Raw genomic sequence first — 16,088 nt, 5'->3', positions numbered from 1 at the left:
TTGTGGAAAGAGTGTTGGACCCAGAATCAGGACACCTATATTTTCTTTTGGGACATTGTGACTAGGTAGCTTGGTGGCTTGGCCATGTCACTTAAGCTCTAAACTGATTTCTCTTTTAGTGAAATGAGGACACTGGATTAGATATTTTTCCAGGATTCCATCTAGCTTTAAAATTGTAATAAGCAATTTCCAACACTCAGAAGTATTCAGAATTAAGGAACATATTCCCTTAATATTCCAAACTAACCTGCTTGACTGAATCTGTTCCTGGGGAAGGAAGAGAAACAGTAAAAGTTATTGAGTGTCTGCCATGTATTAGCCATTTAATCCTTTTACAACCCTGTAACATTTAGGGTATTATTCCCCTTTTGCAGATGATGAAATGGAGGTTAGAAAGGCTAAATAACTTGCAAAGTTCATATAGCTAGTAAATCCTGGAGCTGGAATTCAAACTTAGATATATTTGACTCCAAAGCTCATATTCTTTCTTTTAGACAGCATGCCTCCGTGTAAAATATGTAAATAATCTTAATTTCTTAGCAAGATTAAGTCTAGATCTCCTATGATTAGATTTGATATAATAATTTATAGCTTTTTTTTAAACATCTTTATTGGAGTATAATTGCTTTATAATGGTGTGTTAGTTTCTGTGGTATAACAAAGTGAATCAGCTATACATATGCATATATCCCCATATCTCCTCCCTCTTGCATCTCCCTCCCACCCTCCTTATCCCACCCCTCTAGGTGGCCACAAAGCACCGAGCTGATCTCCCTGTGCTATGCAGCTGCTTCCCACTAGCTATCCATTTTACATTCAGTAGTGTACATATGTCAGTGTTACTCTCTCACTTCGTCCCAGCTTACCTTTCCCCCTCCCCATGTCCTAAGTCCATTCTCTAGTCTGCATCTTTATTCCTCTCCTGCCCCTAGGCTCATCAGACCTTTTTTTTTTCTTATAGATTCCATATATATGTGTTAGCATACGGTATTTGTATTTCTCTTTCTGACTTACTCTTTGTGACAGACTCTAGGTCCATCCACCTCACTACAAATAACTCAATTTCATTTTTTTATATGGCTGAGTAATATTCCATTGTATATATGTGCCACATCTTCTTTATCCACTCATCTGTCAATGGACACTTAGGTTGCTTCCATGTCCCGGCTGTTGTAAATAGTGTTGCAGTGAACATTGTAGTACATGACTCTTTTTGAGTTATGGTTTTCTCAGGGTATATGCCCAGTAGTGGGATTGTATAGCTTCTTTTTTTTAATTACTCAGCTGGTCTTAATGCTGAGAAGAGCGTGAAGGGAATTAGTTTGTTTCTGTACTATTTTTCTTCCAAATTATGAAGACAAATTAATGTTGAGTTTCCCTATTTTGCACGATCTCTCTCTTCTCTTCTTATGGCAGTCAAGAGTTGATTGGGCCAAATACCATCAGCATAAAATTTTCTGAAAAGATTTACAAATCCGATACAGTGACCAATTTATGGAAATATATTCAGGGTAACAACATTCCATTTACATAGAAGACTTAAAATAGCCCTTTGAAATTCATTCTGCCATGTATTTTTTGTTCTCTTGAAGTCATTCGTGTACCTTCTGTTGTCATTTCTTGAGAGAATATCATGTGTAGTGTGTGTAGAGATAAGTGTGTATGCAGAGACTGCTATGTAGGTACTAGGGGCTTTGGGGAGTCCACAAAGTACTGTTCATTAGGAGGCTGCATCTAGTGAAGGAGTAGGGGACTAAGCTATTGAAGTACATAATCATAATCTAAGGAGAAACTGCTGAGTACAGTAAGAGAGATATAGTAAAATTTACACATAGAAAAAGGTGAGATTATTTCCAGCTGTGGTGATCAGAGATGATTTTATGGAGAAAACATTGTTTGATAGGGCCTTGAGAATTATACCTGTGAGGGTGAAGGGAAAGTGTGTACTAGCATGAGGGAAACACTGATACTTTTTTCACTGGGTACCAGCAATATGTTAGGACTAGGAATATTTTTGTTTGCAGACATCTAAACAAATTCTGGTAAAATATACATAACACAAAATTGACCATTTTAGTCATTGTTTAAGTGTACAGTTTGGTAGCATTAAGTACATTCACATTGATGTGCAGCCATCACACTATCCATTTCTAGAACTTTTTCATCATCCCAAACTGAAACTCTGTACCCATTAAATAATAACTCCCCGTTCTTCCTCCCTGTAGTCGCTGGTAACTACTCTTCTACTCTATGTATTTGGCTGTTCTGGGTACCTGTCTAGTGGAATCATACAATATTGTTCTTTTGTATGTCTTATTTCACTTAGCAAAATGTTTTCAGGGTTCATCCATTTTGTTGTAGACATTTAGCATGTTCCTTCAATAAACCAGGTACTGTAGAATGATAATGCCATCCTTAGAACTTATAGGCCACAAAAAGCAGAACTTGAAAATTTTGAAGTGTGAACATATAGGAAGCCATTTTATGGCCTTCCTTTTGGCTGTTTTATATTGCATATATTCAGTCATGAGAAATTTTTGTAATAGGAAGAACTCTTAACTTTGAAGAACAATATGGTGGCTTCTAAAGAAAATAGATATTTGTGTGGACATGCTGGATAGGATTATTATGAGGTTATAGTGCATAAGAGGTTTTATTCCTGTATTGGAAATTGGATTATATAATATAATGTTAAACCTGACTCCCTTTTAAATACACTCAGATGCAGCACTGACTAGGTTCTTTAGAACTGTACTGATGTGTTTTCTTGAGCTCGTCTTTTCTCACTGAGCCTCTGGCATAATTCTTACATCCTTTGTCATTCTAGCTGTGAATAATATTATCATGAAGTGCTTTAAGTTTGGTATTAGTGACTGCTGTGAATTTGGAAAATAGATAGAAATATTAGGGGGAGTTTGCAATTGATATTCCTCCAAGTATCTACAGAAGAGCTCTAAACTTAAGACTTTTCCAGAAGCCCTCAGAATACTTTGATATCTAAGGGGACTGAGTATATTGAGTATATGAGATGGGAAAGGAGTGAAATTCAATAACATATTTCTCAGTCTGTCTGCTGTGATAGCCAGCAAGTCATCCAATTAGTGCCAATTGTATTGAGGGTGATTATGATCTAGGTCCAGGAGGCACTAGGAGCTAAAATCGTCATTCAGTCCACAAAGGCCATGGAGCAACTATTTGACGATAATGACTTTAAATCACTTACCACCCATGCCACATATGAACTAATAATTTGGAGGTGTAAAGCTCCGTTTCACATTATCAATCCCTAGGGACTCTCAATCACTCATCTTCAAGTGCCTTAAATCTTGTGTAGTTGCAGACTTAAATTTCAACATTTTCAATGATAAGAGAGGTCTGGGATAAGAAAAGATAGTAAAACCACTAAGAAAGCACCAATAATTTTATTGACAGTAATGAACTACATGTTGAAACATCAAAGCAGATGTATTCTGTCACTTAGAAGCCTGATTGGGTATTAAGGCTTCTTTGAAATAGTTTGATTCAGCATTGCTTGGAATGATGAGGGAGGTCTGTTTCAGAGAGAGTGAGAGAGAGAGAGACAGAGGCAGATCTGCAGTAAAATACTTTGTGCATAAAATCTGCCGGTAGGACTTGTCACTGCTTCCATAAGAAAATAATTTGCTATCACTGATGTGCATGTTGAATTGCAGTAGCTGTTAAAATGAATTGTGTTCTTCCCCCCAAATTAGGCCATGGCTGTCATGAAAACTGTAAGTGCTCCTTTCCCATTTTAATTTTCAGGGCTTGTGCTGTATATGGGGATAGATTGTATGGCCTCTGCAGAGACTCTACAAAGACTCTTAGGCAGGGTTTGCCTTCATGATAGTTTCAGATAATTGCTCTATAAGCCCCAGGATCCCTACTCTAAACTTGTAGTCCTTTAGTCTTTGTTTCCCAAGGAGAATAGAATGCCTGGATAACCTGTACTCCTGGCATAGCCGCCAGCTGCATTAATGTCTCCTTTTATCTTTTTTTAAACCTTATCCCTCTCATGCTAAGCTTCATACTCTCAAGGCAACATGAGGGAGTGTAGCTCATGGACCACCCAGCAATCTACTTTAGAAAGGGGTGGGAAGTAATTCAGAAAATATCTTCAGTTTCTGTGGATCAGGTTAAGTATAAACTAGCCATGCTACACTTAGAATGAGCTGTAAATCCAGAATCAGCGTTTGTAGTCATTTATGGTGTTTTTCTGCTGTATAAAATAAAACCATTTGATGTTGAAAAGTCTCAGAATTGCTGAAATAAATAAATTTCTCTTGGGCTCAGTTGTTGGCAGGATTGTTGGATCATAAATTTGTTCAAGGGACAAGTGCTTTCTTTACCAGGAGCCATCTTATCAGCTTGCACAAGAGCTGATCAGGAAAATCTCAAGCAAGGGAGGGTTGGAGCTCATCCAAAAGCTCAAAATTCTAAAACCTGTGCCCTTTCCCCCAGCCATTCCCCTACTTTCCTTGTCTCTCATCAGCTTGTTAATACACTTTCATCCTTTGAGCAAAACAAGAAACTGGTAATGCTATTTCTTAGAGTAGTAATTCTTTTTCCAAAATTACCTTTCCCAAAAAGCCACAATCCTTACACTTTTAAATATTCCAGGAAGCAAGAAAGATAAATAAGTTTTAGGCTTTTTAATATTCTGAAAAATGGTTAACTGAAGTGTATTAAAAGTGATTTGAGAGACCATATAGGATAATGCTCAAAAATATAATCAATCCCTCCCCTTGGTTTGTAATTCAGGAGATGTGTTATCCAGAATCTCTGCTGGTCTTTGATCTGGGTAAAAGCTGACAGAAGATGAAGATTTGTTAGATTCAGTTTTGCTTTCTGACATCGGGTCCTATTTAGTAATCTGATGAAAATATTTTTTTAGATATAACAACCAGTGTGAATTATCAGACTCAGGCATGGGTTTGAGTCAGTGACTGTAATTAAATGTTCATATTGATACTTTCTTTTGCTGTAGACCTTTCCAAAGTGAAACTGATGAGATTTGATGATCCACTGTTGGGGCCTCGGCGAGTTCCCATCCTGGGAAAAGAGCACGCTGAGAAGACCCCCATTTCTGAGCATGCTGTTTTCCACGTGGACCTCATGAGCAAGAAAATTCATCTTACTGAAAATGGGCTATGGGCGGATATTGGTGATACAATGATCTATCTGGTTCATTAAATTCAGGCACATTGGAGATTTATCCTGGTTTCTGGGGATATTACTACTATGATTGTGCCTATAGATGGGCTATGAGAACCTTAGGCTGGACCTAAATAGATTTCATTTCTAACCATCAAATTCTGCATGTACTTGTAAATACACCAAGTTTTCTTGGATTCCTGGAACTAATAAATTTTTTTTCCTTATTGAGGCCTCGAAGAGAAGTAGTTGTACCATACTTTGTTTTTGTTTTTTAACAAATTATTACCATTTCCCAGAAGCTTCTAGTATTTCAGATTATTACAAAAGTGTCAGTATGCTTCTTGTATGAGGTATACTTCATATTATTTATGAGGCTAAGGAGCATCTAACAACTTTTTATATTATATCCATTGTGGAGTCAGCTGTTTTTCTTCTTTAAAAAGAATAAATTAGACAGCTAGTTTTGCTTTTTAAAGAGAACTCTCATGATGATTTTTTTTTTTTTTTTTTTTTGCGGTACGCGGGCCTCTCACTGTTGCGGCCTCTCCCGTTGCGGAGCACAGGCTCCGGATGCGCAGGCTCAGCGGCCATGGCTCACGGGCCCAGCCGCTCCGCAGCATGTGGGATCTTCCCAGACCGGGGCACGAACCCGCGTCCCCTGCATCGGCAGGCGGACTCTCAACCACTGCGCCACTAGGGAAGCCCTCATGATGATTTTAAAAGAACAAATGAGAATATTTTGACTTGATTATGATCACTCAGTATTTTGTATAAAGAACAAATAGGTCTTATGTTTATAAGTATTTTTTTAGCTTTAATATATTCAATTAATCACCAATAATACTTTTTCAAGGCTAATATCAGTAGTTTATAAACAGTTTATTTGACTTTCACTAAATTTAGGTGAAATTTTAGGATTCAGGATTTCCCCCAGAAATCTGCATTTATCAGATTTGTCTTGAGTCCAATTGTGTTTAAAGATCAAGCCAACGGGGACTTCCCTGGTGGCACAGTGACTAAGAATCCGCCTGCCAATGCAGGGGACACGGGTTCGAGCTCTGGTCTGGGAAGATCCCACATGCCGCGGAGCAACTAAACCCGTGCGCCACAACTACTGAGCCTGTGTCCCACAACTGCTGAAGCCCATGTGCCTAGATCCTGTGCTCCACAATAAAGAGAAGCCACTACAGCGAGAAGCCTGAGCAGCACCGCAACAAAGAGTAGTCCCCGCTCACCGCAACTAGAGAGAAAGCCTGCGCCCAGCAACGAAGACCTAATGCAGCCAAAAATAAATAAATAAATAAAACAAAAACCAAAACAAAAAAGATCAAGCCAACAGCATTGCAAATTCTTTTATTCTTTCTGGAATGTCTTTTGATATTGTCTGTGCCATCTGTTTTCATATGAGGAAAAAATATTAGGTATTGATTGACAGACAAGAAAAACATTTCCATTTCTTGAAGGGTTTAATATAGGGAAAGTCCAACTCTGATAATCCTAAGGAACCTGAATTCTAACTTTTCAGGTCATGTAAAGAGATTTTATTGAGCTTCCTTATTTTGCTTTATACAGTTTGAGATTACTGGGCCTAGTTGAATGCTCTATTTTAGATTCATTAAAGCAAATCATAGAACGTTAGAACTGAAATATTCCTTAGAGATCATTAAGTGCAAATCATTGTTTATCTGCTAGGAACAGGCTGTATAGCAGAGTGGGTAAGGTTACATTCTCTGAAGTCAGGCTAGCTACGTTAGATTTCCATTTCTTCCACTTGCTACTTGGGTGGTTTTGGCCAGTTACTCAGCCCATTTCTTCATCTGTAAAATGGAACTAGTAATTTACCTACTTTCTGGGCTTACTGTGAGATGTTTAGATGACAATCTAAGAAAATCTTATATATAGCATAGTGCCTGGCAGGTGGTAGACCTTCAGAAATGTTGCTGCTGCTGCTGCTGATGAGCCTTCAGTAAATGTTACTGAATACTACTACTTACTACTACTACTACTATATCAGGATTAAGATATAAAGATTATATTAAGATTACTCTGGGCCATAATCATGTCATATTTGTTTGGTTCTTTTGGGGCAACTGTTTTGTTTGCCCTCCATTAGATTCTTTTCTGCTCCCTCAATATGAATAGCTTTAGTTATTCCCCAAATCAAAGTAATCCTTCCTGGGGCCTAAAGCCTACTTATGTTTAACTTAGGCAAATTAAATGAAATGAGCTTGGCCAAAAAAAAGAAAGGTGAAAGGAAAATAATTTTACTATTGTAAGTGATTGTGCCTTTATTAAATGAGCCTATGAACCTGTACTTCCTTGGATTAAGTGTGAGTTGGGATTCATGGATTCTCTGTTCCCTCAGTCTCAATTCCTATGTGTCTCTCTTAAGAATAAATGTCTTGCTGGGCTGAATATATTTTTTATGTTTAACGGTATGTAAGTTTTGTATAAGGAAGCCTCTAAGCATAAGCCTATTACTTCATCAGGTGTGAAACAAAAAACAGCAACTAGTTGAAATGCTGAAGGAAAAATAAGCTGCATTGGGCTTATTGTTTTATGGGAGATGGTTACCTTCCTAAAGGATTCTAACTCTTTTTAAGTTGTAAAATGTAACGCACATAAACAAAAAGTGAACAACAATAAGAAATGTATAATATACACACAAATATATAAAATACATACAAAAAATGAACTACGAAACAATTTATCAACAAAGCAAAAACCTATGTAATCACTGCCCTGTCAAGGAATATCACAATGCCAGCACCTTGGAAGCCTGCCTTACGCCTCCTCCCGTAAAGACAAGCTTATCGCCCAGTGTATGAACATTCTTTATACATGTTCCCTGTGAGCTTTTAAAGAATGTTTATTCTGCAGTTGTGAAATTCTACATATGTGCATTCGGTTATACTTGCAGATTGAATTGTTCAAATCTCTATCGTACCGTTTTGTTTTCTTGGTGTACTCTGTTTTGGAGACGTACTGAAATCTCTCATGACCCTGGATATACATATTTCTCCTTCTAGTTCAGACAATTTTTGTTTTATAAATTTTGATGCTGTGTGATTAGGTGCATATAAATTTAGATTCTACTGTGTTTCTGGTAAATTAAACTTTTCTAATTAGGAAGTTTTCCTTTTTTCCTAACGGCTACTTTGTCTAACATTAGTATAATAACATCAGTCTTCTTTTGGTTAGTGTTCATGTAGGATATCTTTTTCCATTCTTTTGCTTTTAACCTTCTGTCACTTTATATTCTTTTCACATTTTGACAAATTTTAAACCTACAGAAAAGTTAAAATAATTGGCTAGTAAACATCCATATACCTGTCAACTGAGATTTACCAGTTATTAACATTTTGATCCATTTGTTTTCTCTGTCTTTAAACATACATTTTTTAAAATGAACTTTTTATTTTGGAATAGTTTTAGCTTTATAGAAAAGTTGCATCTAATATATGGAGAGTTCTGGTACACCCTTCACTCAGTTTCCCCTAATGTTATTATTTTATGTAACCTTGGTTCAGTTGTCAAAACTAATTAATACTGGTACGCTGCCATTAACTAAAGGCTTCATTAGGATTTCACCACTTTTTTTTAATATGTCTATATTTTTATAAATATTTATCTTTGGCTGTGTTGGACCTTCGTTGCTGCACGTAGGCTTTCTCTAGTTGCAGCTGGCAGGGGCTACTCTTTGTTGCGGTGCGCGGGCTTCTCATTGCAGTGGCTTCTCTTGCTGCAGAGCACGGGCTCTAGGCGCGCAGGCTTCAGTAGTTGCGACACGCGGGCTCTAGGGCGCGGGCTTCAGTAGTTGTGGTGCATGGGCTTAGTTGCTCCGTGGCATGTGAGATCTTCCCAGACCAGGGATAGAATCCGTGTCCCCTGCATTGGCAGGCAGATTCTTAACCACTGCGCCACCAGGGAAGTCCCACCAGTTTTTCCGCTAATGTCTTTTTGCTATTACAGGATCCTATCCACGATACCGCCTTGCATTTAGAATATAGTTTTTAAAAAATTTGAACCATTTAACAGTAAGTTGCAGACACCATGACAATTCACCTTTCAATACTTTAGCATGTAACCCCTAAGAACTAGGACATTCTCTTGTATAATAATAAAAAAATATATATATATATATATCTTGCCAAAGAAATGTAACACTGGGCATATATTTTATATGCCCAGTGCAGTTTAGCAATAATATTAGGTATTTTTTTTCAGGGTCTATTCAGAGATTAAGCATTACATTTTGTGGTCATGTCTCGATCTCCTTCACACTAGAACAGTTTCTCAGCTTTTCTTCTTCAGTCTTTCATCACAGCAACGTTTTTGATGACTCCATGCCAGTTACTAGTAAGTTTGCCTCACAATCTGGATTTGTTTTCTCATGGTTGGATTCAGATTTTAAAATCTTGGCAAGACTACTACAGGGTGATATTTCCCACTGCATCATGTATTGATGATTGTCAGATTCATATATTGTTGGTGTGTTCCCGTTACTGATGATACTAAGTTTGATCACTTGGTTAAAGTAGTATCTTCAGATTTCTCCATTGAAAAAGCAATCTTTCCCTTTTGTAATTAGTAAGTAGCCTGTAAGGTGATATTTTAAAATTTATGTGAATATCCTGTTTACCAGCAAACTTTCAGGAAATTGGTAGCATTCATCGATCATCTTTCTGCCAGTAACTACACTGGTAGTTGTAATAAGGTGAGTTCTTAGTTTTATCATTTCTTCTACATGTATTAGGTATCATTCTTCTGTAAAGAAGAGGTTTCCCCTTTGCTTCCATTTTTTGCCTTTCACCATTCTTTACAAACCACTATGAACTGATGGATTCTTTTTTTCATATATGCTATAATCTATTACCATTGTTATACTTCGCTCAGATTTTCTGGAGTTATCCAGTGGGAGCCCCGTTCAAGCTAGTTCCTGTGTCCTTTTGCTATCTCCCCATCAGTCTTGGAACATTTCTTTGCTTAATGGCACAAGCAGTTTCCTGTTCACCTTGTATTTTCCTGTCCCCAGAACAGGAATCAGTTTTTTCTCCAAGGACCTCTGCTTCATTTTAATGGAGAATGGTATTAAGAAAGCAAGATCTGGGTGTTTTGTGTGCTCATTGCTACTAAGTTGTGGGGCCTTTTTAGGTTTTTCCAACAGGCAGAGCTAAGAAATATGTATATATAAAAATCATAATTTTATCTAATACCACAATTCTTTCTTGCTTTTTCCCTGAAAATATTTGTATCTTCTCACACAGTGAAAATTCTGGTTCCCAAGAGCCTCAGTATATTTACTCATTTGCTCTGTTAATAATTTCAGACTTGCCAATGCAGTGCTACTATGAACAACAAATTTACTAAGTAGAGTTCAATATATATTTTTTGAAAAACAAATTTGCAGTTCTTTGTGTCCTTAAGGTGTTTCTCACTAAGGGAAATAGAGCACTGTGTTTAAATGTTACTTGAATGAATGCCTTTTCATTTGTGGTTTTAATATAAAGTCATTTGTTTCTCTTATTAATTTTATGGGTTTTTCCCCTTTTTATTTATTTTTTGAATAAGTAAAGTACTTACACTGTTTGAAAGTCAAAACTACATCCATTCAGAGAATGTTTACTCTCTTGCACCACATTCCCATGTTCTATAGCTAACCATTTCACTAGTTTCTAGATTATCTTTCCTGTGTCTCTTTTTCTAAAAATAAGCAAGTATTTATATATATGTACTTTACTTCCTCCTCATGTAAAAAGTAGATGTTATAGATAATTATTTTATACCTTGCTTTTTTAAGTTAACTTTATTTTTTGATAGATACATGTGTATATTTATTTTCTTACTTTAGTGCATGGAGATCTCTTTCTTTGTCCTTCTCCTTTTCCTCCCTTGCCCCCTTCTGTCCCTCCTCTTCTCTTCTCTGTGTTATACTTTTGTAAAGGTGTACCGTAACTCATTCAATTAGTTTCCTATGGATGGGCATTTAGGTGTTTCTAAGTTTCTGATATTTTATAGAACCTGTATAGAATTATATAGTGAGTAACTTTGTGGATATGTGGTTTTGTATTTGTGGAAGTGTATCTTAAGAGTAAATCTATGGAAGTTGACTTGGAGGTCCAAGGGTAAATGCATATATAGTTTTGTTAGCAGATAATCTGGGTAAAAAAGCATATTAGGCAGAGGGTACAGCAGGTGTAAAAGCTCTGAGGCAGGGGCGTGTAGCTGGTGTGCTGAAGGGGTAGCAAAGAGGCCACATGAAGAAACAGGTCTAGAGAGGACAAGTGACCTGTCCAGATCCTATACATCAGAGGCAGAGCTGTGTTAGAGCCCTGGATTCCATAGCTCCAGTCCATCGCAGCATACTTATTAAACAAGGAATGCATGCATGGGAAACAAGAATGTATTTGACCGAGGCCAGCGATGTCAGGGCTGTTAGGTCAGAAGAGGGAGAAGTTTCTGTGGACTTGAGTCGGATAAGACTTCACAGATGAGGTGTGATGTGAAGGATGATTAGGATTGGAGTAGCAGCTAGGAGAGCAGGGCCGCATTCCAAGCTTTTAGAACCAGGTGTGGATAAGGGCTAGGAGGTGAAAGCAAATGCATGGCTTGTTTGGGAGGTAATGCCAGGAATGGAATGTTTATCTTGGAGGAATGAGAGAGAAATTGGAAACAGGTAAGTAAATTGGGCCTTATTATAACAATTCTTGGATTCCAGGCAGAAGTTCGAAGTTGATTTAATTACCTAGAGAGTCACTGCAAATTTTTAGGTGGGAATGAGATGATATGTTCCTTCATGTCTTTTATAGTTTGTAGTTTTGTCTTTCTGTTTTTCGCTTGAAAAATTCATTCACTTAGTCATTCTGATGACTATTTACTAGATACTTATGTGCCTGGCTCAGGTAAGTTCTCAATATTAGCTGATACTTTGTTATGCTATTTTCTCTCCTTAATATCTTTGGACATAACTTCACATCTGTATTAGAAAATACTTAGATGTCACCCAAGACTTACAGCATCAATTAAGTTTTCTAACTGCTCACTGCTATCCTTAAAGCTTAATTGATTATAAGGTAGGGAACCCCCCCCCCCACACACACACATGAAAAACAGGATAGGACACGATCCTTATTCCTAAGGGCTTAAGGAATGTGACAAAGGAGTAGTTAACTGCATTTTCACTTCGGAGGACTAAGTGGTGATTTGTTGTATCCCTTGTTTTCCTTATACTGGAGTTAGGTCTAGAGCTATGCTGTCCAATAATTTAGCCACTAACCACATGTGTCTGTAGAGGACTTGAAATGTGAGTAGTCTGCATTGACGTGTGCTGTAAAAGCGTAGAATACACTTCAGATTTCAAAGACTTATTATGACAAAGAGAATGTAAAATACCTCAATTTTATGTTGATTACATGCTGAAATAATATTTTGAATAAATTGGATTAAATAAAATACATTAAAGTTAATTTCATCGGTTTCTTTTTTTTAAAAAGTAGCTTCTGGAAAGTTTTAAATTGCATATGTGACTCACATTTTATTTCTGTTGGACAGCATGGTCTACAGACAAAGAGATTTAGGTTAAACATTACTTCCTGTGGTACCATATCAAGAGATATGTAATATCAGTTTGTCCCACTCTTAGTGATGCTAAATTTGATAATTTCTCAAACTCTTCCTTTTAAAGATACGTTTTGATCACTTGCAGAACTTTCCATTATAAAGATACATATTTTTAATCACTTTCAGAGTTTTTTTTTTTTTTTTTTTTTTTTTTTTTTGCGGTACATGGGCCTCTCACTGCTGTGGCCACTCCTGCTGCATAGCACAGGCTCCGGACGCGCAGGCTCAGCGGCCATGGCTCACGGGCCCAGCCTCTCTGCGGCATGTGGGATCTTCCCGGACTGGGGCACGAACCCGTGTCCCCTGCATCGGCAGGCGGACTCCCAACCACTGCACCACCAGGGAAGCACCCACTTTCAGAGTTTTTGTTGTAAAGATACATTTAAAGAAAACACTCTCAGGACTTTCCATTGTAAAGATACATTTTGAGTATTTCTCCAGAGTTAAGATCTGTTATTTTTTTTACAATTAGAAATCTGTAGAGTGATGTTTTGGCACCTTGCAAATGTCCTGTTCCCATTTTTTACCTAATGGTTTTATTACCCCTGATCCTTTCCTGAATAAATTATGTTGGAGACTGTGCAAAATGGTGATTTTCTAATGCCAAAATTATTACCAAACCAGACTTGGGTTTGCTTACCTGCTGCACAGCAAAGCCAAGCTACTGACACTGGGTTGTGCTGAAGGAAAGCGCAGCATTTATTTGCGGGGTGCCAAGCAAGGATAATGGACAGGCAGCTTGTGCTCAAAAGACCGGAACTCCCTGATGGCTTTCAAGTATGAGTTTTTAAAGGCAACATTTGGGGTGAGGGTTGTAGCTCCTGGACTTTCTTCTGATTGGTTGGTGGTGAGGTAACAGGCTAATGTTTTGGGAATCTTAATCTTCAACTTTCTGGTTCCAGCTAGTCTGAGGTTTCTGTGCTTATGGTCAGCAGATCGTCACCATCTTCTACCAGGTTGGGGGTCTTAGTTTCTGCAGAACAACTCGAAGATATGCATCAGATTGTGTGTATATCCTGTGCTTATGGTCAGCAGATCGTCACCATCTTCTACCAGGTTGGGGGTCTTAGTTTCTGCAGAACAACTCGAAGATATGCATCAGATTGTGTGTATATCCCTTTAGGAGGAGCTCGGCCTCTGTTTTATTGCTGAACTATTTGCTTTTCCTTTATTTTTGCATTCCCTCACTTCCCTAATTAGTAATTGCCTTAGTCTTAGCCCTTTAGAACTTAGGGGGAAGGCCTAGGAGACTAAAGCCATTTTCTACAAATAAGAACATGGAGGGACTTTTGTACCTGAGAGGGCCCTGCAAGGTCCTGCTCGATTTCAGTCTCCCCTTTTCTTTGATACTACTCAGTCCTGAGGGGAAGAGGGGCTGGACAATAAAGAGAAAGTTTTGGATAGAGTGGTTAATCATAAACTCAGCAGGGGACTCTGTTTCAGGGGACTGGGTTTCAGTTACTATTTCTTTTCCATAAATAGTTGTCATTCTTCTTTAAAGGAGAACATTTCTTTTTCTTCTTTCTCTTTTTCATTTATTTTTAGGTGAAAGAGCTGTGTGGCATGTGGATTGGTCACTTCATACAATAGATGTTTGATTAGAAAAGTTGGCACAAATGAAATTTTAAAAAATGGAATCAGCTTACATGTGCAATGGTTGCTCATTCTTCAAAGGAATCTTATTGTAAATCTTTTTGCAAAGCTAGTAATCAGTTAATTTCTGTTATTCTTATAAACTTGAATTTCCATATATAGCACATTTAGTCAACAAATTATTGAGTTCTTATCAACAGTGTTTCAAACACTGTGTTAAGCACTTGGAATAGAGTGGTAAGCAGAAGAAACATGGCTGTCCTTCATGTGGGATGCATCCTTACAGTTAAGAAGACAATGAGAGTTGTCCAGAGCCTAGTGAGTGAAGGCAATTATGAAGCTGTATCTGAAGGATCTTGATTTGGGAGGTATTATATAGGCTTTTGCTAACAACCCTGTTAAGTAAATGCTTTGAAGTTCAGAACCCGAAACAATCATTCTCTATGGGTCTGATGAGAATATATAGTAGAGTTGGCAATTTCCGCCTGTTGTCTTTCTAGTATAAATAACATTGAATTTTTATAGCAGACCCCTCCCCTCAATGTGCAATTTTCTCTAATTTTTTTCCTCTAGGAACATTTTCCTAGTGTTTCTGGTGTCCGTGCCTCTATAAGACATGCTCTAGAGGCATACTTCAGAGGCTCCTAAGACCTTGAAGATTCAGAGCAGTAGGGAGGCGATCACCAGCCAAGCCCTGCTTTGTTTCAGATTCCATTTGGGCTGTGTAGGGAAGAAGCACCACTTCCCCGGCATGCTCAATGAAGTCCATGGAAGAGTAGGAGATCTAGAAGTTGTAAAAATCCTTAGAGACTTGGGACAACTTAGCATAGCTTAAACTTTAGGAAACCATCTTTTATTAGGTGGTTTCAAGCACGATATCTGTGCTGCAAAGACCTTTCTTTCTGTCTCTGTTTTCAGGTTATTTGTGGGAACTCATACCCTCTTGCTGAATTGGACCAGTAGCCCTGGGGATGATGAGAGGCCCCCACTACTTCTCAGTTACAAGGCATGGCGGAAATCTGTAGCCTTTTGAGTCCCCTAAGGAAAGGTCAAGTGACACTTAGCTAGATAAATGTTTGCTAGAGTTATCTCTTAAGGCAAAGGGATTTTTCCACCAAAGAGAAGTTTTCTTTTTATTTAACTTACACTCTATCTTCAGCAGTATCTCCCTTCAGGTTAGTAAGATGGACGTGCCCACTGTTAACTGTGTATGTGTCTTTAAAGAAATAAGATGTCTGCCAGTTACACTGCTATGACCTCAGATTCCAGAATATCAAGGCAACATTCTTTAGATGTTTCATTTTGGAATGAACCTAAGTTTAGAATCAGTCAGCTTATTGTTGAAGGGAAAAGGATATCTATCCCAAGTGACAAGAAAGTACCTATTAACTATGAATTGGTTTGGAAATTACTTCTCTAAGTTTCCTGAGGATATTTCCTTCTTCAACACACACTCACCTCTGTTGCTTTCACTCATATCATCTGAAGATGAACAACATTTTATTTCCGGCTTGAGGTAGGGAGTAGGGTGATTTTACCCCCAGCTTTTGCTCTTTGGTTGGAATATCAAATCAATCTCCTCTTATGAGGAGCCAGGAAAAAGAAAACTGGGCTCAGGAAGAAAGCTGCTCTTATTTCCCATGTGTACTTGAAAAGGAGGCAACTGATTATTTCCTGCTGGCCTTGCTTGGCTGGTGAAA

At 37.9% G+C, this 16,088-nt stretch overlaps 1 protein-coding gene across 1 annotated transcript in view; it reads left to right on the top strand.

Moving 5' to 3' along the window:
- LARS1 (leucyl-tRNA synthetase 1) overlaps positions 1 to 6,487 on the top strand; it is a 70,054-nt gene extending 63,567 nt beyond the window's left edge. Inside the window, exon 32 of the mRNA XM_081233588.1 lies at positions 5,006 to 6,487. Coding sequence (XP_081089714.1) covers positions 5,006 to 5,211 — 206 coding nt within the window. The 3' untranslated portion in view covers positions 5,212 to 6,487. The remainder of the gene's footprint in view (positions 1 to 5,005) is intronic.
- The last annotated feature ends 9,601 nt before the right edge of the window (positions 6,488 to 16,088 follow it).

This window comes from Mesoplodon bidens (genome assembly GCF_964165515.1).
Source record: "Mesoplodon bidens genome assembly, chromosome: 4".
Taxonomy (NCBI): Eukaryota; Metazoa; Chordata; class Mammalia; order Artiodactyla; family Ziphiidae; genus Mesoplodon; species Mesoplodon bidens.
This window is presented reverse-complemented; position numbering and strand designations above follow the sequence as displayed.